This window comes from Echinococcus granulosus (assembly GCF_000524195.1).
Source record: "Echinococcus granulosus chromosome Unknown EG_S00021, whole genome shotgun sequence".
In the NCBI taxonomy this organism is placed as follows: Eukaryota; Metazoa; Platyhelminthes; class Cestoda; order Cyclophyllidea; family Taeniidae; genus Echinococcus; species Echinococcus granulosus.
Genome location: NW_020170401.1, coordinates 336,773 through 361,756, shown reverse-complemented (window position 1 = coordinate 361,756; position 24,984 = coordinate 336,773). Strand labels below are relative to the sequence as shown.

Here is a 24,984-nt window from a genome sequence, read left to right as displayed (position 1 = left end):
GCTGTCATTAGTATAGTGATCGAATACCTCCTGAAGACGCTATTTTGTGAATGAATCGGTGACTCGAAAGCTTCTTTGCCACGTTTTTAAGGCAGTACCCTTAAACTAATTCGATTTCTCATTCTTATGAGCAGAGGGTCTTCTAAAACGCAATGCATTATCACCTGATGATTCTCCTTCAGACCTCATTTTTAAACCAATTTTGTTTTGTTCATCCATTTGCCACACATTCCGTCCCCTACATATTTTACGCAATAGATTAGGAGAGAAGTTTCAGAGGCCTCATAATCGGTTAAACTCTAGTTGTAAAGCAGACAGGCCTAAATTTGATCCATCAGATTCAAACCATCTTCTCCACTGTAAATGGTACTTTTAAGGGGAAAGTTGGCACTGGCATGGAAACAATCGCATGCCCTTTACAAGTATTTACAAGCTACAATAGATCATTTCAGCAAACTCTACCAAGAACCACACTAATTTTTCTGTCAAAAAACACAAATACACTTAAGCTGCTCAGGTCTCTGGATAATCCCAGTGGAAGGTCAACTGCGGACAGGAGTAAACACCTCGCATTTGACAAGGTGACTGTTCCATGGGTAGTAAGTAAATTTAAAAGAGATTGCATTTCAAGAATAGATTATTTTATATTAATTTCAACAACCAGAAAATGAACTTCCGGAAGCTCTCTTCTTGAGTCACACAGCCGAAATCGGGAAGTCACGGTACATTACTCATCAAAGGGAAGGAAAACTCACACCTCAATGAGTAATTGACTGTTCCTTTCTCCCCAAACCATGAAAAAACTAAATGTGTATCCTTCAAAAAATTACAAGCCATACTGCTAATTTTCTCAGCAAGGAACATGCTTCCAGATCGTCACTATGGGACTCTCGAAATCCAACATTTCCACGTCAGTGGACAGTGAAGGAAAAGAGATATTTTAACCACAAATCTTTGTAGCTCTAGCAGGGTGAGCACAATGATGGAAATGTGGGAAGTAGGACCAATAAGCGATGCATAACAATTTCGTTTTTTGCATTACTTCTGTCTAATAATGCAAACTGCCCAATTGACATTACTTGTTCGGGAAAAGTGTACTTATAAATGATAGGGAAAAGACCTTAATGTTCGTTTTACGACAGAGGTGGTCATTCAGTAGAGGCGTTTCACTTGGCTACGACGAATAATACCATAAAATTTCATTTCTACACGAGACTTAACTGTCAAACTGGAATTACTGGTGACTCATCCAGCTAGGGTGGAAGGGGAGGGGGGAGGCCTCTAATTTTGTTGATATTTTGGGTCAAACCCGCCATTTTGCGCCGTTTTGAGGCGGCTAAAGGGACGCCTGGACCGGTTGGCTGCTTTTTACGACCTTAGTTTGTCTCTAGGCTTCAAATTTTTTTGGTCCTGGTGGCGAATATGTGCGTGCGGAGGAGTGTTATCTCAAAATTTTATGGTTCATAGCCCACCCCTTCCCGTCCCTTCCCCCTCCACCCACCTACCATAATCAGCCGCTCTATCATCGCCATTACGACTTGGAGATCGGCTGAAAGATAAGATCCGCTCTGAGAATAAAGTATATTACCAGCTTTTAGAGCTAATAATTCAGTTTATATCAAAGCGGTTAACTTTAAAAGTTTCGCTTCAGAGGCGTTTACATCAAGGAGCGTTCAAGGCAAAGAGGAACTAACGGGTACATAAAAACCGAAAAGAGTATACTTTAAGAAATTTAACTCGCTCACATTTTCTGCACCGTGTCCTTCTACATACTTGCATCCATCACAGCAAAAATTTCTTTTTAGTTTGCCTGAACCGTGCGAGAACAGCCTACCTTAGTACCCCACGTCCGAGAGTGATGATTTCACTGACAGAAAAATTAGTTTATCATTACACACTTTTGCATGCCACTGCGAACCCACTATAACTGTTGTCTGCCGCCTTGACTGACAGCGTCTGAACCTGATCATGGATTGTGGGTCGGCTGTTACTAACGGGCGAGACTTGCTGTGTAGTACTGTCTGTAGGGGCCGTCACAACAGCGTCGTCACTTATTCATTGTAAAACCACGAGGGTTGATTGAACTTTAAGGCTCTGCGTGCAGCATAGTTTGCGTTCCTAGGTTAAAATTTGTCTATTCTGACGGAAGGAATGGGGTCATATTCTGACGGCTATGTACTGATGAGGGAACTCAAACATGACAGACTAACTGGTTACCAAATCTAGTATTCTCCACATCAATAGACCAGTAAATCTAATTTTGTGTAAGTTAAATACGACTAATCATGCTTTTTGCCAAGAGTGGCATCATTGGTGATTGAACTCTCGGGTAGACCACAAAAATGTCATTTGTTGATGATGCTTTAGCAACAAGATATAACCGCGCTGAGAAATTGTTTACAGAATTAAGGAAACATCAGGCCCTAATCACCCTACTGTCTCAGTTTTATCTAACTTTGCCTTGTACACGGTCACCTGGCTGTCCAGTACACTTGTCGAGCAATAGTGGTAATTGTAACTTGGACAAGTGACATCGGAGGAGTACAAAGGAGGATAATGAGGTTGGGCAGTGCTTCTCATTCCAATGATAATCAACGCAAAGCACAAAATTCTTCTAGGCTCAGGTTTGCTGTTGCAGTGTCTTCTATTGTCTGGCATAGCCTACCTTACCCCATCCTCGCTATCAATCACATCTAGTGTCCACACCTGCGGCCTCTTTAACATCTCAACGAGCTTTACATCATCTTAATCCTTACTTCCTTCATTGTCATCCTTTTCCATTCCATCATATCGTATAGTAATGTTTATTCTTTGAAAAGATTTAGTAGCTCAAACTGATTCAAAAAAAGTTTGTTAAAAGGGTTCGATGGCAGCTGTAGTAGTCTAGCCCACAACAAGTGAAGAAATGCATTCTCAGTACATGAAACACATGAAAAGTACTGGTCTTCTGCAAAAAAGTGCCGGGTAGCTGAGAGATGTAGGTTGGCCAGTGAGAAAAAGGATCTTTTGGCGATAACCAGTGATGTACCTGTTTGCTTAACAAATATTGCCATACAATGGCAATTTCGCACCACCTATCTATCGGCCAGTGGACAGAAGTGAGTAAGGGAACTCAACACAGCCTTTGTACAAACGGCATAAAAGAAGTGCAGAACAAATTAGCATTTGCTGAAGCACATCTTTATCTGCCAAACATGGCCTGCGTCATCCATGTCAGTGGCTACCACAACGTTCTCCACCCATCCGATGTAGGTCTAATTAAATTGTTTTATCACTCACGGTAGACACTGTGGAATGCTTCTGACACGCTAATCTCCAAGTACCACACTCCATGGAGGCACAATATTAGAGAATCGTCCTGACTGTTAAGCCCCACCACGTGATAGCTAATTACAAGAAGCATTCAGGGTGTTTCAATCACCCTTGTCGGATGCTAGGCAGCAACTCTGAAGTCGACCCTTCTGCAGTTTCACAAATGGATTAATCTCCACTTTTGAGATAGACAGACTTTAATTCCAGTCATCAAGCTCAGGCGACATTTCATAAGACGAGTGCTAAGAGGGTCAAACACCTTACAATGCTACTATAATCTAGTAATAAACTAGGAAGACAAGTGAAATGCCTTATAAAATGCCAATGAAATGCGAAGGTTGATTAAAATAATCGACTTTCACTACCAGCGTTGCACATTTAGACTCCTTGATCTACTCATATGAGCCAGCCACATTTAATCAACGAGAAGTGAATTAGATTTGACAGAAATAACACGGTGAAAGTGAGTAGTGTCATGTTAGAATGGCAGAATATGCTAAACTCTGATGACGAACGAGTTAATGGATTTGCTTCAGGGCAAATGTTCCTCTGGAACTCTATGGGCAAGTAAAATGCGACCGCCGCTAAGCAATACCCAACATTAAATTTATTCTAATATCGGAGTTGACCGTAATCAGGAGGATATTCTAAGGTAAAATCTATTGCCACATGGAGCCGTGAATCTGCGTTCACGATAGTGAGATGAAGTTCTGGTAATATTACCCATCCAAATAGTCTTGCAGTCCTTCCACATGCTGATGACGGAGACGCTTTAGAATCGTATGATTCCTTAACGTATCTTTATTAGACGAAGACATATTCCGTTAATGTGGAATTTATTTTTGGTTACAAGCAGTTAGAGGCAAAGAGGAAAACTAAGGATAAAGTAATTTTTTCTCCCAATTGGTGAAATTACTTTGAACAAAAAACTTTAGGAGAGCAATACGAAAAGGGAAATCATTGACGCCATCTTATTATTCATGACAGTCAAAAAAATATTGCTATCCATCTTGATTGGATACTTGTACGCAGTTAATAAAAATATTGACGCTTTTTTTAGAATGGGCTGAGAAAACTCATTGGTGTAAATTATCAGATAAGTTCCATTCAAAAAGCTAAGTAACTGAACAATAATTTAGAGGTATTTCATCGCACGTTCAAAATGTGACTCGGACTTGGTAAATGAGATTCCAGTCTCTCTGACTCAAGAGTGGAGATGAGTCTAGTTGCAAAACTAAAAAAGGGTACCTTCGAACTTGTTGACTCGTATTTGGTGGGGTGACATGGGATGCGCCACCTACAACTCTGAATTGGCTGAAACAGCCTGGATGGTTTTTGTAGTTAATCACCATGTAATAGTGCATCACAGTCAGGAGGACTATAACGTCGTGGTCCATGGAGAGAAACACTTAGAGATTGGCATGTCGGAAGCATTCCACAGTGCCTACCTTGAATGATTAAACAACTTGATCAGTTCTACATCTGATTGGGAGATGATATTGTGGTAGCTAAGCACATGGTTGACGCTGGTCATGTGTGACAGAAAATACTAATTTGTTCTTCACTTCTTTCATGTAGTTTGTAGAAAGGCTGTGTTGCGTTCTTTTACGAAATTCTGTTCACTGTCTGACCGACGGTGGACGGATGGACCAATTGCCATGTGATGAGAAATTGCCATTTTATGGCAATATTCGTTAAGCAGATGGAAACATCTTTGGTAATCATTGAACGATCCCTTTTCTAAACAGAAATTCCACACTTCTTTGATACTCATTACTTCATCGCCAGATGACCAGTACTTGTTTGGTGTTTGATGAGCTGAAAGCACAGCTTTTGGCTTACTTGTTCTCTTGCGGAAGGTCAACTTACGATTCTGAAGGGAAACAGCTCGGACTTACTTAAGAAAAATCTCCGCTTGAGAAAGGGTTCAAATGGGCACCTTCGTAGGAGGATAGTATTAATCCTACAGGACAAATCAAGGCCTCACTCACCTCACCCTCCGCATTCTCAGTAATAACATTTTTCCATGTGAGGAATCTCGTCATCCCTCGGAATTAGACAACTACATAATTATATGCGAGTTGGAATAAGCGCAAATAAAGGTAAAAGAGAAACAGGACTGGTTAACATTAAGTTTTTGCCCTGGTTTGAAATGTGCTTCTCCCTTGCACATTAAACTTTAGAGACTGTATATTTTCTTTTGGTAACCATCTGCTCTTCATTATAATAGTGGCGCGACCTTAATATTTATATGATTAAAACATATTTTTGCCTCTGAAATATATTTCGACGTTTTCTTTTTAGCATGACCTCCTTTCAACAGCCCATCATGAGTCATTAAGTTCCTTAAATCACAAAAAGTCCAACTTAGGCTAGGGGAAAGCACCCTGTCTCCTCGTCTGCTATCATATTGCTATGATTGTGAGTCACATGCATTTGCTGGTCCTCACTAACGCTGGTCTCGTCGTTTGGTCAGAAGGTTGGTTTTTTTTAATGATAACAAACTTCAACACCTACAAGCAGACGCTCTTCTTTTTTCTCCCCTAGTCATCTCACACTCCATCCACGATGGAACGTGTGATAACACCTCCTTTTTCAACTTGATGTACACTGGAAGTGTAGCATTTTTACAGACAATCGTTTATCCGGATGCCCGATTGCTCTCTCACCGGTAAAAAAATTGTCACTTACCCTTCATTTGTTCCTCTTTTTGAGTGTTACCTACTGAATGAAAGGTAGACTCCACTTTGTAAGAATGTAAAAGTTGGGTACTAGTCAACATTTGTTTGATTACTTCCCATCAGAATGTTTTACTTTCAGGTATTAGACCGATACATATTATAGTGAAGCGTATATGAAGTCCTTTTTAAATTTTCTCTTAATTTTTTGGCTTCTACTTCTAAGAAATTTTGGTCAAATGACTGGGAAAACTGCCCGATCTCGAGTGTGTGTCTAGGCAAGGCGACAGACAAGTGACAAATCCGCCAATTTTTAACATAATTTCCCTTTTAGATGGAAAGAGAAGGAAAGGCAAAGCAGGAAAGAAGCCGGTAGGGACGATTGCCAAGGTTTCGCTTGAATTAGGCTTTTTCACCTCTGCCGTCCCACTCCTCCCTCCACTCCTTGTTTAGAGGTGATTCAGCTGCGGAAATGAGGATCTTTCCTTCCTGCCTTCATTCCTTCCATCCATCTGTAGTTTCTTTTGCCATGTTTTTTAGAGTAAACTTTTTTAATGTTGTCCGACGGCAGATCAGATGAATCAGAGGAGCCGATATGCTAGGTGATATTCGGTTCACTTTTTGGTTTGTTTATGACCGCATAAGCTCGCAGGATTGCAGGAAAATGTCAACTGCAATTTCTCTTGTGACCCACGCCTTGGTTATTACAACAATTTCTGCCTTTCCAGCCCACCCCTCCCTCTCTTCCTCCGCCATACTTTATGACATTTTTCCTCTGTTAGCTTTATTGTTAATGCATCGTGTGGAACATTTTTCCAATGGTCACTTAGCTCCCAATAACCCCTTTATTACCCTTCTTTGCTTAGTAAAAAACTTGTTTTGGACACTCGCTAACCAAAGCACATTTGCTCCGTTTAAGGAGTTCTTCCATTACTTTGCACATTATGCTTGACAGATAAATTACTCCTTCATTTTCCTATCCTCTTATGTCAAAACTGGTGCGAGTTAGTCGTATTTTGATTTTTTTTTTCATACTAAGTTATTTGCTTGTAATTATTTTGTGCCACATATGCATAATGTGCGTATTTGAAGAGGAAAATCAGGCCGTCACGTATATGTGACGCCGGTTGCAAATGTTATTCGGAAATTAGGATAGCAATCACTCCCCTTAATCATATAAATTTCAACCAATTTTAGGGTAAAATTTTTATTTTTGAATAATAAGGGCATAGTTTGATTATAACATGGTTGAGCGTTTCGAACCGGCGTTATTTTTTACACCAGACATGTGATCTCCACCAATTCAAGATGGCTGGTAGCACAAAATTATGCCCTAAACCAGGTGCTTAAGAAGAAGTAACAAAATAAATGTAGGTGCGTTAAGCTTCGACCATTTGTTTAATTTTTCACTTTCTTCACTTCTGTACTTCCGATGGAGGGCAATACGTCTGCCATATTTTTGTGCCCTCTTTTGTCTTCAGGAGAGTCTTGGGGCTTTTCTTTGGTGGCACCTGGAAGCAAACCCGGTCCTCGGGTCAGCTGCACTGAAATCAATTTCTAAATGCTAAACCTCAAGCTGACGGAAGTAGGGGATATGCTGCGGGTGGAAGAATCTCTGACGAGTTGGTAATGACCTCCGCCTTCGGCATCTGCCCCAGGAATGCCATTTTCATTTGGAGCCACGCTAGATGTGAACCATTTGGATTGGTCCGTTACGAAACTGTCGATGCTACCTGTACGAAGATGTCAACACTGCGTACACCCGATAACTCTTCCACCTCCCTACTAACTGAATGGAACCGGGGTAGATATGTTTGGACAGTGCCGAAGTGAAAAATAGACGTGGATGGGCAAAAAATCCTCACGTAACTTTCTAAAATGCGTCCTTGATTAAACGGCTCTGTTTTTGGCCCAGTGTTCTCATGACTTCCGATGGGTGTATGTGATGATCTGCCAATACAGTTCTCCAACAGAACAAACTCCAGATCCTGTAGATTTGCTAAGAGGAACAGGTACTGTTACGGTCAGATATCTTCCTGTTGCCATGCAAATTTGGTAACTGGTGGGGTTGGTTCGTGGCTGTTTCTCTCAGCACCGACTACATTGTGGTGGCCGACACTGGTGGATAATTGAGAGGAGTGTAGGAGACGAAGCTCAATGTGATAGAGGTAAAATATAACGCCTCGATTGTTTATTTTATTCTTTGTGTTGGTTTTGCGGCACTTAGGGATTCGCGATTGCGCATTCGCTAAGTACCATTGGCTCCCTAACATTTGCCCTGATATTATCTCTTCCTTCGTCTTCAGAGAGGACGAGGGACACTAGAAGCGTTCTTTATTTAAAAAATAATGAAGCCGTTTTTTATTTTGGGTAGCAAAGTTTTTAAAATGACATATTTCATGTAGATTTCAGTGGTTGATTTTCCCCAAGGCTTAGAAGACATGCAATAATAAGACCTTGCATATCTTTCTTCATAGTTCCAGAATTGCATTTTCAGCCTGGGGCTCTTAATTCTAGCACAATATTAGCAAAATCGTAAAGAAAACTATCTATAGTATAAAATACAAGGCCGGGTATAAGTTTAAGAAAAGTGACTGATACCGCCTGAAGTCATCTCTGACAGACATTAGTGAGTCTGATATGACGATTGCGCTGTTTGACAAACTTCTTGAGGACAAGTACAGAAATAAAGACCCGTTTAAGTCACACAGGGACAATGGAGCCTACGAAACTTTGCAAAAGCAGAAATTTCATTAATTTGTTCCACTAATGCAAATGCCTCCGAGCTTGTAACTACTTCTGGAAAAAAAATTTAGGAATAGAAAATTTGTCAGAACAGTTAAATCACCCTAGAAAAGCATGCCGCAATGTCTTGGTGCCTGAAGTAAACTGACCTCTCCAAATCGCTCGTGTTCGTGATTTACTGTGATTACAATTTCAAGAGAGGGAGTCGTCTTGCCTCCTCGCAGGTGGTTATGTGTCAGTTGGAAGCACAGGATTGGGCAGGCTTTCCTCTTGCTGGAAGAATTAAAATAGGAATGACCGCTTCAGTGAGGGTTAATGAAACAACCACCATGACCATGTTTAAAACACTGTTAGTAAATAAACGTTTCACATTCTTACAGCTAAGTCTGGCATAGTTGTAATGTAATGGGCTTGAAGCCTTCTGAAGGCACAAGTGGCTACCCAAGCAATAGAGGATGGCTCTTTTACTGAAAGGAGACTTTTTTCATCACCGCATCCTTTTGCGTGATGATACTATCACCATCATTCATTATACTGGTTGAAGGTATCTAAATAGAACCACTGCAAGGATGCGAGCAGAGAAATCAAAAGTCACGGTTTGGGCTGAACGTCATTTATGGCATTTTAGATATACTAGGGATCAAAAAATTGAGGAAAATATGATCATGAAAAGGTTTGCCTAACACACCCTAAACCCCTTTTTTAAAAAACGAAATTAAAAGCAATAACTGCAAGCTATATCTCTACATATCGATGACTTTACTGAACAGTACCTGATCATCGATGCTAAAACATTTCTACGGCGGGGTAAGAGTTCTTAAACTGAGTGATTTACACATAAGGGTTTCCGTTATCGGAGCAATGTCGCATCCAAAGGAGGGGACTTTAAAGGGCATCATTTAACCAACCGGCTATTTTTCCAAGTGATAAAAACTTATAAAATCTGCATGAAGACGTTTGTGTCCCCTTTGGGTGCGGTTAAGGCAGAGTTACTAGGTGGTTAGGGAAATCGACAATTTCCTTAGTTACAATGACGACGATGAGTAAATATTCACTTCTAGGTTGTGCATCGTTTATTTATCGTTAATCAACGATGTGTGTGGAAAATCTTAAAGCTACTCACATTTAGCCTCTCTTAGGAGGAAAATATTCACTCCCATCATTAATGGTATTAATGAATATACCTGGACTGAAAAAGGATACCCTTTCCTGTATCCATCTATTTATTCCTGATGCCATGTCCTTCCTTCTATACCCATAGCCAGTCCAAACTTCTGTATTTTTATAATGTGTTTTTCCTCATAAAGCTAAGTTTTAACGTTTTCAGGATTGGTTTAAGGACAGCAAACTAATGGCGACCGCGGGCGACTCCGGTCCTGGTAGATATCATTCCTGTTTCCGTTAGCTGGATACTACTTCAAAGGTCACAGAAGTAGGATCTGTGGAGCCTTAGAGCTGAAGAGCACCAACCTTTGCCAACTATCTCATGTAATGGTTTACACTGCAGCGAGACCAGAATTGAGAGGGTTGACTGCATGACATTGATGCTACAGAGATTGAAAATTATGGTTCCAGTCATTCCCATGCTGCTGATGGGTGAATGTTCATGTGAAAACCGATCGAGCCTGGGCACAATCACTAAAATGGAATCTTCCTCAATGAAGTTTACCTTTTAGAAACCACAACATTCGGCAATTCTAACTAGGTCCAACTGTCACCCGTGAAAAGGGTAACGCTGTCTCGAGGTGGCTTAAGCATGGTTTGCAGACTTTAGGGGCAACTCAATAATCCAGGTCTTTCTAAACGTCAACGCTCAGCCGTATACCCTTTTGGCCCATGGAGTGCTTAAAAGCATTCCTTGGGGTAGAAGTATTTTATCAATGTGGATTACGCTATGATTATTCACTGGACCAACTTTTCGGGATCTGTGAACTATGAGTAAACCAACATTTAGACATCCAAGAGTAAAAATAATAATACTAATATTTCAAAAAAATTAGACTGGCTTTATTTTATCATTTTAGCATCATTTGAGAGTTTGATTCCCACTTAAAAGGCTAATTTAAACTTTAAAGTATCTCACTTTACTTCGTTCAATTTTATACTGCTTTGAGTGGAGGAAATGTCAGTGCCAGAGCGTCGCGCAAGACCAATTTTGAAAAAGTACTTTCACATTGAAAACAGATGCCTCTCTTAATTGTCAACTTTGATAAGTCCCTATTAAAATTTCTTGGAAAATTACCTCGTGAAATTGAAGAAAATATGGGCAAAAAAAGTTCTTATGGTGAGTGGATTGCTCTCTTACTAAATTGTCATTTAACAGTCTTTGCACAATACCTCAAACAGGCAGAAGCGTGGGATTTTCAAAAGGTATACAGTGATTACATGACTGTATAATTTTCGAGGGGTTTGTTTAAATTGTTGAATGAACCCGAAATTTCCACCTTTGAATAGTTGGGGGTAAGGCACTGCCGAGTAGGAGGGGCTTCAACAGCGTTCGAGGATCAATTCTCGGAATGTAAGAGACCTTGGTGCTGGCGATTCCATGTCTCAATATAAGAGGAAAATTTGGGAAAGAAGTATCAAGTAAATGCCAAAAATTATCATGAGTCCTACGAAGAGTCCCATCAAGTATGCATTTTTTTAACAAAATTCTCTGACTAATTCTCCTTCATCAAACCCAGCTTCCTTTTTTTTCACCCGGACATTCTTCATTCTCTCCTCACTTATCTTTCTCCTCTTCTTTAAGCAAGATCATTTCCCCCCCCCCCCTTCGGTCAATTCATTTTCCACCGAATATTATACCCCTTATTTACCTATCTGGAGTTCCACTTATTCGCCTCCTCTACCCTCTCATCAACTGCCTTCATCTCCTCGCCTTTAGACGCGTCATATAATTGCTCTTCAGGCGGAGTCTGTTCTTCCTCTACACTCTTCTGTATCTTCGGTAGTCTCTTTATCCAATACTTTGGCTACTTTTTCTTCTTCAACTTTCACCAGGCTATTTTATCCTACTCCTCTTCCTCCTCATCGGCATACGTTTCATTCCAACTCTTCCTTAGTTAGCTTCTCTTCCTTTTCGCCGCCCATCTTTGCTTCCATTCATCAGTCGGCTCCATTTCACTCCTGCACGATTTATTATCTTCTTTAGCCGACCCCTTTTCTCCTCTTTAGTCTTATCTCCTTCAGCTCCTTCTCGTTAGACACTTCTTCGTCTATATCATATCCTCCACCCACCTCTCCTCAGTCCTCTACTACCCATAATCATCAGCCAGCCTTTCTCCTTCCATTTTATCCTTACCTCTTCCTCCTTATCAGTCGACTTCCCTTACTCCTCCTTCATCGGTGTGCATTTTACCCTTCATATCTTCATCAGCATTAGATGGCTGCCCTTCCCTTCCTTTAATTTTCTCCTTCATCTCTTCTCTTATGCTGGCTACTCATTCTTCTGCTCGCACGTGTCCTTCTTCTTTGCACGGTTTACCGCTTCAGGTTCCTCTCTACCCCCTTCCTCCTCCTCACGAAGTTTCCCTTCCTCTTATTTGCTAATCTTCTTCTCTCACTTCTCTTCACTCCTGTTCGATTCATATTAGTCGTTCTCACCCTTCATCTCTTCCACCATTTAGAATACTTTCCTACTTCTTCACGTTTTTATTTTTTAATTTGCTTCCTTCTCTTCTCTGTTGATACTTCTAATACGTGGTATATAATAGAGGAATTATTCGATGATTTAATGAAGCTCTCTTACATCCGCGTTTTTATTATCTTTTACCGGTTCCTTTAAAACTCCTTTATGTAGGTATCACATCTTTACTTCCACCTTCAATCCTTGTCAACATTTTTAATGTTAAGCCATCAGCAGGCGGTATCATCAGCGCTTCTTCCTTTTTTACAGTGAAAGTGCTTTCATTTTTCCTTCATTCTGCTTCCAATTTTTATATTTCTTTATCAATTTCCCCAGGTATTTTACTGAATTTGTTTTAACAGGTTCTTAATTTTTTCGGCTTTGAATCCTTCGGCGTTTGCTGCCACGGAAGCATGAATTTTTTACTGGCTCACTTTGGCTTTAATGGCTGCTTCTATCTGCAATGGGGCGGTGCTTACGCGCTCATATGGAGGCAAGTGGCCTGAATCAACCTGTGTAACAACTCATTTTCCAACCATCATTTTAATGTTGCATGGCAGCAAAGTTAGGACGAAATGTATCTCACTTACCAAAAATCTACTTCATTTTGTCATCATATGATGCGAAGGTCGATTTGGCAGTTCAAAACACCCCTTCGTGATACTTATCATTTGATAAGCTAACTGTCTTATGACAATTAAACAAATTATTGTTTATCTCGACGGACTACAGATCCAAATGGTCTTAGAAAAAACGGGAACAAAAGAGTTGACGCTCTTCAAATATAATACAGGCTTTTTTCCTTTTTAATGTTTCCGAGATTCCTGAATGGCATTTATATTGCCTTCATTCTTTCCATCCTCTAAGATTGGAAGTAAATTTCCTTTTTGCAAAACGGAATAAATAGGGTTTCGTACATGGGTCTGTGCTGCTGGGACTAAGTTACTGTCCTGAGTTACAAAATCTTGCGTAAATGTTTGTCATTAGCCATTTGGTGAGTTTGACTACCTGAATGGTACCTCGGGAGCTTCTCATACACCAAGCTAGCTGATCTACTTTTTTTTGCATAATAAAACCCATTTGTATATCATTCACTCCATATTAACAAGTCTTCAGTTAGATTTATAAAACGTTAATAGCTTTCCCGTTCCTTTTTAATGAGCCAGTCTTTCAAATTAGTATAGAATACACCATTCTAAATAAGAATGCTTGAAGTATTTGTGCTCGAATACACACCAACCACTACTTAATTAGCCAACAGGAAAGCTTGGAGATTATTCTGGATGACACCTAAATAACGAACACATTATCAGATACACAGTTAAAAATTTAACAAGTTAAGTGAGTTATTAATATGAAAAATTTTATGGATGCCGATGGATGGATGGATGGAAGAATGTAAGGATGGATGTGTTGAACGTGATAAACTGAATTTGAGTCAGGTCCTACCACAAAGGTTTTTTTCACAAGATAAAGGTATACAAAAACTGTGCCTTTATCTTATTTAATGTTGAGAAAATTACTTCTAGCACGGACGAGGATTCTCCACAGTTGCTGGCTATGCTGAAAGCGGCTGGCGGAAACACACGGTAGTTCCACTATACTTTTGGTGCGTGTATGGTGATCCAGATTTCTACAAATACTCTTCACTAGTATGAAGAAGATTTTCTTTACAAAAAACCTAATCAAATGGCATCCTAAGACAGAAAATTTACCCGATGAATGCAGGAGTTGTTCCTCTCTCAAAAATCCATCTTATAACTATGCGATCTGTGCAAATGCTTACCCATTATTCACTTTTATTTTGGCTTAGAAAATTTTCCAACTTTTTAATTTATGAGACATGGTTCATCAAGTTCAGTCCGTGATGGAACCCCAGCGATGCCTTCCGATCACCATCAAGAAGGCTTAAAAATCATTTAATGCAAAACTGGGATAAGATTGTGTATTTATTTTCGACTTTTGCAAAATGAACAGGAGAAAAGGCACAAAAATGTGCTGTAAAATGATTCAAATACCTTCTCTTAGTGCGAAAAACTCTCAAGATAACCCATCAAACATTGTACCTCGTTGGTTTGGTGAATAAAATGACCTAATTTTTGTAAAATACCTTACTCAAGCATTCATCGCCTTCATTGTTAGGAGTATTTTGCTTATCGAAACTCATTATACCGCCTTAAACCTTTTCTGTAGGCGAAAGTAGTCATAATGCTACAGCAGAAGAAATATTGACGGCGTCCGAAAGGGCTAGGGAAGCAACGGCATTTCCCGGAGGCCAGTTGACTCAGTGGAAGTACAAAGGCCGAACCTCAAGTGTCAATGCAACTAGCACGAAGAATAAAACAGTCATAGTATTATACATTATCTTTCTCACCTGGTAGGCTTCATCCTCGGCCCTCTCCTTGGCTAATCTCCCTCGTCGGCCATGACAATGTAACTGGCAGTTGGAGAAAGCACCCACGAACCAGCCACGCTTGCGGCCTCAAAGCCATCTGACTGAAATGTTACTGATTCCTCTCAGCAATCATGCCGGATCTGGATTTTCGTCCTGTTCAGGAACTGAGTAGGGGGCGGATGGAAGTGTGCCAGTCATCGTGACCATCCACCTCTAGCAGTAGGAATATTGGCCTAAAAGTAGTCATTTAAATAAGTACGGAGCCTAAAATAGTTATGTGGGGATAAGTTATCGCGACTTTTCCCCGCTGTTACTTTGTCCTCTCTTCAGTACTGTCAAGCGACATCTGCCTGTTTGGGTTCTATTCAGCCGTTAAACAGGTGGAGTATGCATTGCATGTTCACTTCATTAACACCCTCACCCAGGTGCTGTAAACAGCTCCGTAAGGAACAATCCCGGATAGTTCACGGCTAGTGTCACTGCATCTGTTAATAGCATTTCTGCAAAACGCAGAACTGGGGTAGCTGACGTGGGTAGGCGCCACAGATCCTCTGATTCTCCAAAATATGCTCTTCTTTGTCAACTTAAGGGTTAGCATTCAACTGGAGATATCAGAGTAGTTGCTCTTTGGGATTGGGCTCGCTTTCCAAAGCCACCAGTGCAGCACCCTAAGACCTTCTAAAAGCGAAAAAAGCCATAACAGTTGGACAGAAAATCTGTTGCGGACGTACGGAAGGGCTAGGGGGCTCCTGGCACGGTCCTAAGAACTATCTCTATAGCCATGAAATAGTGATGAAAGACAAAGACAAAATTTGAATTAAACACTGAGGATACATCTAATGAACTTATTCGTTTTTGTTCTAGGCAAGACTTTACTTAATTTAAAAGTGACTTAGACCGTGTATGCGGTTGTTTATCTGCAAGCCTAATGAATCATTAAGGTGCCAATCCATCGGCAAGGTGTTTTTTGTTGTGCTCCACTATTTCCCTCTCCTTTTTAGTCAACTCCCATCAAATGTCAGTAGAGTCTGATGGGTGTGATTCAAACCTGTCTGTTTTATGAATCATCCTTAACTCAATCCCTAGGCTTCAGTAACCTCTCGGCAAATTTGTAGAGTACGTGGAGAAAGTGAGACAGTAAAACGTCCCACCAGAATTCCGAGAACAACTTCTCTCCCCAAAACTTTAATCAGAGTTGGGGGAAGTTAAGGAACTTATGCAGACTGCCTGCTTTGCCTGTGACCGATTACAGAAGGAACTGTTCGCCTGCTGAAGACCAGGCAGACATATTGAATAGACCCAATTGAAAGGTGAATAGGCAAACCTAGTCTTCTAAATTACTCCGCACTAGTCAGTTAGTCAGTGGGAAGAAATACACATTCGTGTTCTTGCAAGATGACACAAAGCAAGACCCAATACTACAAAACTGACCCGTAAAGGTATTTTTACATAGGGGTGGCCGAGACTGCCTCACTCCATCCTCCGCACTCCTCTGCTGATGCGCCTTCCACCAATTGTTTCCTACTTTTCTTAGCGTCCAACAATCACGCGGAAAATGGAGTTTGGAAATCAAAATGACACATAAAAGGAAGTTGCGTCTCATTGAGAAGGTGCTGTGGATCATAATAACGATTATTTCCTCAAATTAAATGTTCTCATTTGATCACTAAGATATTATTTGTTTGCCTTAGGTGTGAACAAATGAATCCCATTGACAAATCAGAAGTCATATCACTGTAATCCTATCCTTATATTGTCTTTGTCTCTGGTTTACATTTAGCTAAAATTCCAGTTTAATGCTCTTGTGGTGCTCAGACCTGAAAAAGCAATCGCCTGGAGCACCGAAAACGATGTAGTCATGGGAGCACCTGCTCCTGTCACTTTTGACATGCGGCCTCTCAGCCCTTCTGTACGGTTACTGCCCATAACAATCGAAATGAAAACTTGACATTTCTCTCTGACTATGGTAGCTGATTAGCCACATTTCGGACCGAATACGAGACCAAAGTTAATTCCAATGGAATGCACAAATTAGCTCTAAGTCAAGCGTTTAAAATTTATCGTCTTCTCAATGTATTTTCAAAAGCGAATTAAAGACAGTATTAGGGCAGAATATGTGTTGCCCGACTATAATACAGCTGGGGTGGGACTTCTGGCATGGTTCGGAGGACCTGCCACCTGGTGGAAGTATAAAGCCGGAGCCCTCAGTGGCCACGAAACCAAAACTAAGGGCTAAACACATAAAATATCACAAAATTAAATAAACTTTTAGAAAATCCTATTTAATCATTTGAGCATATCAATGTGAAAGTCATACTCAAAATCGGCACTATTTTTGTGCTAACTCACAATTCCGGTTAACATGCTTCAACACTTTCCTCACTGTCTATAAAACGTAGACAGGCGTCCAAAAAGAGCTGCAAATTTATCATCAGGGGCCATTGTGTCCATTCCTTTCCCCTCGCCTCCCCATTCCCATGAACAGCAGTGTAGTGGCAACCGAGTGCAGGTGGATATGTCAATCAGTTGAAATTGAATGGCCCCTCCCCTGAGCACCTGCTTAACGGACACGTGGTCACGTCATTTTCACCAGCAGGTGCTATGATGGATTCGAAAGGGGTGGGGAGGGGAAGGAGAAAGGAATTTTAAATTTTCGTAGCATTTTATTTGATTGGAATAGGGGGAGGGGGGAAGATGGAGGACAAAAAACAGGTACACAATTCATCTCCTTATACCGCCTCAATATTTGGTTGGAGGTATTGAAACGCTACACAAGTATGATACGGAGACACTTGAAGTAATTCCTTTACCATTATTTCATACCCTAGCCGCCTTTCTCCTTTTCGCGTCATGTTTGGTGACCCTTGAGATTAACACTCCGCATCGGACGTCTCAGTGACATTCGGAAGGGGCTGAGACTTATTTTGAGAGATGAATGAAGGTTATCAATTAACCTTCAGCTGCCAGAAAAAAGCTTCTGCTGCAGTGTATTTTGCTTCACCCATAACGCCATGAAGGATGTACCCTTCCAGCATCGCTAGCTAAATCGAATCTTCCAATACAGGCGACAGAAACTGCCTTTTTCACATGTGGCCTCTCTTTGAAGTGTCCATGTTCTCTACATCAAATGCTGAGTCCTTTAAGGCAGAAAATGGAGGATTCAGTGGTTGCTACTAATGCGTTCATTTTGTCAACAGCTGAGTCCAGAATGAGGAAGAACATGACCAGACAGACTTTCCACCATCTGCCGCACTTGGCGGTGGGAATTCTCGAAGGCTTAGTTGGTCCCATAATAAAAGAGATAAATATCATTCTAATTCCATGTGCTTGTCTACTAATCATTCTAGTGATTCATACTTACGCTTATTAAGCAAACACAGTATACCTCAATTTCTATCTGGTTAAATAAGCAATTGCCTCTTACGATAATCCCAATAAAACGTCATTTTATGCCATCCTGCCATTTGACTTCACATAAACAACCACACAAGACACACAAGATCGGCTCCTTCAACATTAAAATGCCACTACAAAGGGAGAAAAGAGTACTTTTTCCCAATTTTTATGACGTCATATTTCTTAGCCTAGGCAAGACAACACTGATTCTACTTTGTCCGGTTTACTCACTTTTCTCTTGGTTGGCTAGCTAGGGCTAAGTGTGCCTGCGGTAGGTTTAACGTGGTTCTTTTACTTTTCCGTTGGCTAGGCGTGGGTGTGTGGGCATTTGTTAAAAAAACAGGCGGAGGTGTGAGAATGGTAGGGGAGGTGGTGGAGGAGGGGGTTGGACTCTGCATTGTGACGCTTTGTGTCTGGACCACAAATATCAGTCATTTTAGCACGATATTAATTGGTGAAAAGAAAGGGAACGGATAAGTTCTAGCTATCTGTTGCATTTCGGACTCTCTACGATTTTACTCTAGACCGGGGCCATCAGCATTTTATTTACCAGCATCACATTTGCAAAGTCTTGATTATCTTATTGAAGTCCGCCGTCACAAATGTGTGACGCACGGTCCACACCAAGTTATAGTAAAGAGTTGCACCGAATCTTGTTACAACCAGAGGTACTGCATGATCCCAATTTAACAGAATACCCTCCTGGCAGCCGATAAGGAAACTTGATCACAGAATATGGAAAAGGAAAGGACATGACACTGCTCTGGAGGCCAACATTACGATTTTACGTGGATTCTTTAAAAGAAATGGGTACTAAACCCCACAAATTAAATAAACGGAAAGTCCCCATATTTATTAGTCACCACTAGTGTTGATGTATGGCTGTATAAGACTCCTTCATAGAATTTGCAGCAGCATTAATTCCCAAGGCACAAGGAAGAATGCTAATTTGTCCGGGTTAATTACCATGACTACTTCCTTGCTCGCTCCCGAGCTTAGTTGCACGGGTACACACACGCACGAATAAAGGCAACCTCCTGGCTGGCCCACCTTTCTGTTGCCGCCAAAAAAGTATGTGGCTAAGTCACAGACTCTCCTCGGCACCGTGGGTGGCATGTCACCCTCACACTCACACACACGCTCCCAAAGGGGAAACATTAACTCGAGACAAAAAGAGCGGTTTCATTTACGTGATGCGTCACCACCATTCAACAACCTCCTAACTTTGCCCAATCTGCCTATTCGTTCACTCTCCCGGCTGTCGTCCTCACCATTCTCATGTCGTTCCTTCCTCTTAGGGAACACCTAGATCTTTTCGGTCTACTCAAGTAACCCTGGGAAAGAAGTTGGCGTACTCTTTGATCACTGCGACTGTTTAGCGAACGAGGAAAAGGGATCTCTTGCTGAAAAACCATGGAGCCTGTGCCGCAAAAGGCGCTCATAATGTCAGCAATTACACCTACCACAGTGCGTTAGCATTAGTCAGCGACACAAAAAAGAAGCAGCGGAGCGACAGGAAGCCAAGCCGAGAAAGCGGAGGAGAGAGAAAGAGAATAGTGGGTGAACAGCGGAATATTGATAGCCATACATGCACCAAAGGAATGGTTGAAAGAGGCCCTGAGGTGAATTGGATCCCTTACTGACATAGAGGTGCCCACAGATTAGAGTCGACGCACCAAGGAAGTCAAATAAAAAACTTCCTTTTGTAGAACTCAAACGCTTTTTAAAGAAGTCTCTTTATAGACGTAGTCCTGGTGCACAACTCGAGGTGAGGACAGGTATAAAAGGCCCACTCATCTACTAGGACTCTCTGCGGATCCAGCCATAGGCAGTAGATGACCTTCTTCCACAACTACGTCCTACATTCCCAGTGTGGCCGCATCTCACAACGCTTCCATCACTTTTATACCCAATTTTTTCTCGAAGTTGCTGAATAGCATAATAGCGTGGAAGAACAGCTTGTTGCGTTATCGTAAACAGAACCCAAGTCCACATCAAGATGACCAATTCACAGCAGACTTACCAACCATTTCATGTTAAAATTTGACTTTTAACTATTCTTAAAAGACACGCTGATTGTGATTCTCCGAGGTCAGTTAACCAACAATTCTGCCTAATTAATTTTTCAGACAATGTGGCATTGTTTTTTACCTTGAGGGAGAGACGGCTAGCTTCAATCGGAGGTTGTCGGGTCTTCTCTGAATCCTCGTTTAATGTATCAATGTATCGGTAACAAAATAGGAAAGTTAACGTTTGAATATAAAATGGTGGAAATATTGTATGGAAAACAAGATTTTTTAATAACCTATTTAGAAATAAGACAAATTTGTAGTGTCACAAATATGTGACGAGGAGTTTTTAATGGGCTAACATGACTAGCTGCGCCTAGTCATAACACAATCATAAAATTCATACAAGATGGCCAATGAATGAGGATATTAACACTTTATTTTAATTTCCAAGGCACATAACTTTAAAAAGGACATAAAATGCCTAGTCTGTGTTAATTAGGCATGAGTGAAGAGAGGATCACAATTAAGATATATCAACGCAACCACCCACATCGTCATTTGTCGTGAGTGCCTGAGCAAATGGGGGATCCTATCAAGAGGAGTCATTCATCCTTTGTTTCCAGATGATGATGGCACTGCTTTACCCCGTTTTGATGCATTAATCAGTGGGTTGGGCTTGATTGCTCTGCACCCTCTCACACTCACTGCAACCGTAGCGAAGTGCTGAAGGCAAAGTGCTTGCAAAAATAGTCATCATAGCCTTGGAATATTAAAAGATCCAAGCTTCTATGCAAGTGAGTAGGACTTTAGCAGTTTCGCTTCGAGATTGGTTACTAGTTTCTTGAAAGCTGTTTTATCGTCCAACATGGTATTAACATTTGCACCACCAAAGTGATCCATTCGGTTGCTGCTCTAAAAAGCAAAATATGTTCTTGTACCAAGAGAGTCTAACATCTGTTTTGTTGTTATCAGCTTCACCACCCCATTTTTGGCAGAACTTAGTGCAATTGCATAATAAAGTAATGACGAATGCATGTCACACATCTGTGACAGCACAGAGTCCAGATTTTATGCGTGTCCAGTAAAACCAATTTCTGTCAAAGTTAATTTTTATCTTTATTGTAATTTAGTGTCTTTTAACTAGTGCGTCATGCATACATGATATGAAGTTTTGGGTAAAAATACCCTAGTGTCACCCATATGTGACACAGGGAAAGTCGAGTTGGATCTGTAGTCGCGAATTCTCAATTAATAGCCTGTTATATCTCAAGGGTGTTAGTCTTGGAAGGCTATGATTACATGTCTGATACTGGTAAAAATTCATTTCTTTTATGCCGTAAAATATACTGATGTATCGCCCAGGCTACCTAGGCAATTTCATTGCGGTAAAGTGATATTAGTTGAGGAGTCCATTTTACGCTACCCGTATTAAATTTCTTAAACATTCTGTACTTCGGTATTAGGGCTACGATTCTGGCTGCTCTACTGCAGTAGCTTTTGGGGTTTCGTACCCTTGTCAATTTTAAGGCAATCTAGAAGGGGAAATCTACTGTGAATAGTCAAGTCGACGGACTTTCACATCAGAAGGATTACGGTAACCGCATTGACTCCCAATTACCTGATAAGAACTGCTAAATGGAGAGTACTGTCTACAGTACTTCGTCTATTACACACTGTATATCTACGTTACTTAACTAAGCCCTGCGTCACAAATAAGTGACACATGATTTTTGATCATTTTGGGATAACTGGTTGCACCAGATAGATTAGTTTATAAAGCAATGGAATTTACGAATTTACTTTAAAGGTCCCTAATATGAGGATAAATAACCTTTTCTTAGTTTTTAAAGTGGGGATAAATTAACCCAACCATGATGACAATTGGAGTGACATTTTCGAAGTTAGTTTGTTTTAAACCTCTAGGACCTATTCAAATTATCTACATGGGGCACCATTGAGCTGTATCCATAGGCACGAATTTATACCAGTCAGAAGCATTTCTTGGCTCTCCTAACACTGGCCCCCCCTCCCTCCTCGCCATCCTTCTGCCAAGTCACCTAAAAGTGTAGAGCTGGCTCTACCGCGCCAGAAGAGCCGAGTCTTCCACCACGATGACTGTGAACGCTGCGTGTGTGAGAGAATAGCCTGCATTACTCCTTGGACAGTGATAATGTCAAACTTATCAATAATAAATCACGCAACCGCGCTTACGGTCGCTTCAGCCACGTTCTGTGTGGGTGGTCGCGCGCAGTTGAAGGGAAAATGGGATTTGGGCGATCTAGCCGGAAGAAGGGGGTGGGGGGAAAGAAGTGATGACTTATCAAATGGCTGCCATCTAGTAGAGATTTACGCCTTGTGTGTGGGCCCTTGCTTTGTGCATTTAACACAAAACAAGAAATACATCTGTATTCTGAGCATACCCCACTTATCCCGCCCACCACCAGTGTCACACGCATATATAACGCCCCAAATTTTCTTACCCGAGCACGGCGTCACAAAGGCGTGACGTATATTCTTTGCAATTTTATGGTAGCTAATTGCCCTAAATCCTATAAGGCAGTAGAGTAGTGAAGCTTTAAACAAGTGAACAATAAAATGTATGGACTGTGACACCCTATTCTCGTGTGGACAAGACGATTCTACCGTGATTTTAAGGCTTTATCATGCTTTTGGGTAAATGTCATTGCTACAGCAGCTACCACTGAGACCATTCTCTATGTAAAAAATCATCCAATTTATAGAATTTATCCTCAAATGCTTCTCCTTTCACTCCAGTTCGCCCTGTGAAGGGTATAAGATAATGGAATTTACTCACTTTTCAGGTGATATTAAAATTGGTAGCGTTAAATCTAAGCGAAGAAAAATTTTAGTAATACCCACGTTCAGGTCTCCCAGACGGTTACAATGTACAAAAAGCTAGAGTGATTACAGAGAACGCTGGAGATGGCATTCTAGTGAACCGACGTTTGTTTAAGTGGCGTATTCAACAACAGGAATTTGTTCAGTCTTAAGTTTGAGACATTTCCATCAACTGTCAACCATCACGTTTAGGGTTGAGTCCAGTATTACTGAAAGATGTTAATCTTTTGAGAAAGATTTTGAAGTGACCAAAAAATGCTTGAAAATGGAAATCCAAAAAATCTTAAGCACAGACTTGACTCAAAAGAAGGCGATTATGGCAAGTTAACAGAAGAAAACTCGCCATTTGTTTTTTGCCTAGACTATGGAGCCTGAATGAAAATTGTATGTACTTGAAGCCTTACCAACCCTTTATGGGATAAGTAATAAACCTTCTTAGTACACTCCATAAACCTGTCAGTAAATGTCACACAGCCAGGTGGGTCAACCTCTCATGACGCATTGACATAGTCCTAAAATATACTTTAAGTTTAATACCGCCTTTTTAATGGAATTTCATAAGTCCATTTAAGTTGTGATGAGATAGCATGCCTACTGAATTACTAACGTTGGTAGGACATAACAAATTACTTGTGTAATTTTGACCCAAACTTTACTAATTTGTCTTGGCAATTTCACTGGATCTAACTCTGTAGTGTCAAAGGGAAAAAACGTGCAGGCTATCCTGTATCTCCATCGCTAGTAGTAAGAATAATGCATAAAAACGCGGTTATTTAATAATGATGGGGATTTAAAAAGTTGCTTGAGGACAAGGTTTCTCGTTTATCCCCCCTTGCCACTTCGTTCGCATTTCAGTTCTGCCCACCCATATCTGTCCGGGTTCTGTCCAGCTGGTGGAAAGGTGGAGGAGGCGCTGTGTGTTCACTTCATTGACATCTTCATACAGCCACCGTAGACAGCTCCGTAATGAACTAATTCAGATGGTTCACCGCTAGCGCTGACTTAGTTATTGATATCATTCGCACACAACACGGAATTGGGGTAATTGTCGAAGATGGAAGTCATTTTTAACCCTTCTACTAGGGGCCACCGCATATTCCCTCATCTGCGACATGTACCTTACTTAAATCACTTTGAGGCCTAACATTCACCCATAGATTTAGGGTAGTTGTCCTTTTGGATCGGGTTCCCAAGGTGCTACTATCGATACATTGCCCCGAGACTTCTCTGACGACGAATGTATGTATAGTATCAGGGCAGAATATGTACTGCCGACGTAGAGAGGGGCTGGTCAACTACTGGTACGAACCGAAGGCTAGTGGCCAGCGAAAGTACAAAGACGGAGCTTTAAGCACTTTCAATTTCAAATCGAAGAGTTGAACAAATTGACACTGTACTACATGTTAACATCAATGGTATTTAACACTAGTTTGAAAAGCAACTCCTCTACAAAATTATGTAGCAGAATTTGAGGCCGCCCGGTTTTTCCACTCTGTGACATTCCAAAGTCCGCATTTCCCTTACACCTTTAGACATTTTTCTTCAACCTTTTCTTAGACTTCATTCCTGCGCCTTAGATTTGGACTTACATTAATTTATAATGCCACTTTACAATTTGCTGCCAAGTAAGGCATCATTCAATTTTGGAATTAAATTTTCAGGTCCTTCCGCCGTAGGAAGTTAATAGCTGAATCACTTTATTTAGATAAATTAACTGTTTCCATAAAACATCTTTAAAGAATATTTGGAAATTAATTACAAAACTTGGGAAATAGTTGGAGTTTAAAAAAAAGCTTTTGAAGATGGCAACAAGTTCGAAAGACATGTAGCTTCTGTGAACTTGGCTTGATTAGGCAGTCAATGTGACAGCCTTCACTCGCTTAATGGAGTCGGTTGTTACAATAAAATGACTCTAATTGTCTTAGTAAAACCCAACTTCCTCCCAGTTGGCCTCCATGACCC

The 24,984-nt window shown here is 40.8% G+C and overlaps 2 protein-coding genes across 2 annotated transcripts; both read left to right on the top strand. All coding sequences in view use genetic code 11, as the record gives it.

Moving 5' to 3' along the window:
- Positions 1–2,342: 2,342 nt before the first annotated feature.
- On the top strand, positions 2,343–10,788 carry EGR_03795 (hypothetical protein; the record flags this gene model as incomplete). Its single annotated transcript, XM_024493044.1, has 7 exons — positions 2,343–2,508; positions 2,820–2,848; positions 4,121–4,198; positions 4,891–5,005; positions 6,325–6,380; positions 7,030–7,068; positions 10,690–10,788. The coding sequence occupies 7 exons, from the start codon at positions 2,343–2,345 to the stop codon at positions 10,786–10,788; spliced, it is 582 nt and encodes a 193-aa protein (XP_024352505.1).
- A 9,876-nt stretch (positions 10,789–20,664) lies between these two features.
- EGR_03794 (hypothetical protein) lies at positions 20,665–23,977 on the top strand (the record flags this gene model as incomplete). The annotated part of the gene is made up of 2 exons (XM_024493043.1): positions 20,665–20,726; positions 23,878–23,977. 2 exons carry the CDS (start codon positions 20,665–20,667, stop codon positions 23,975–23,977), a joined length of 162 nt encoding a protein of 53 aa, XP_024352504.1.
- Positions 23,978–24,984: the final 1,007 nt, after the last annotated feature.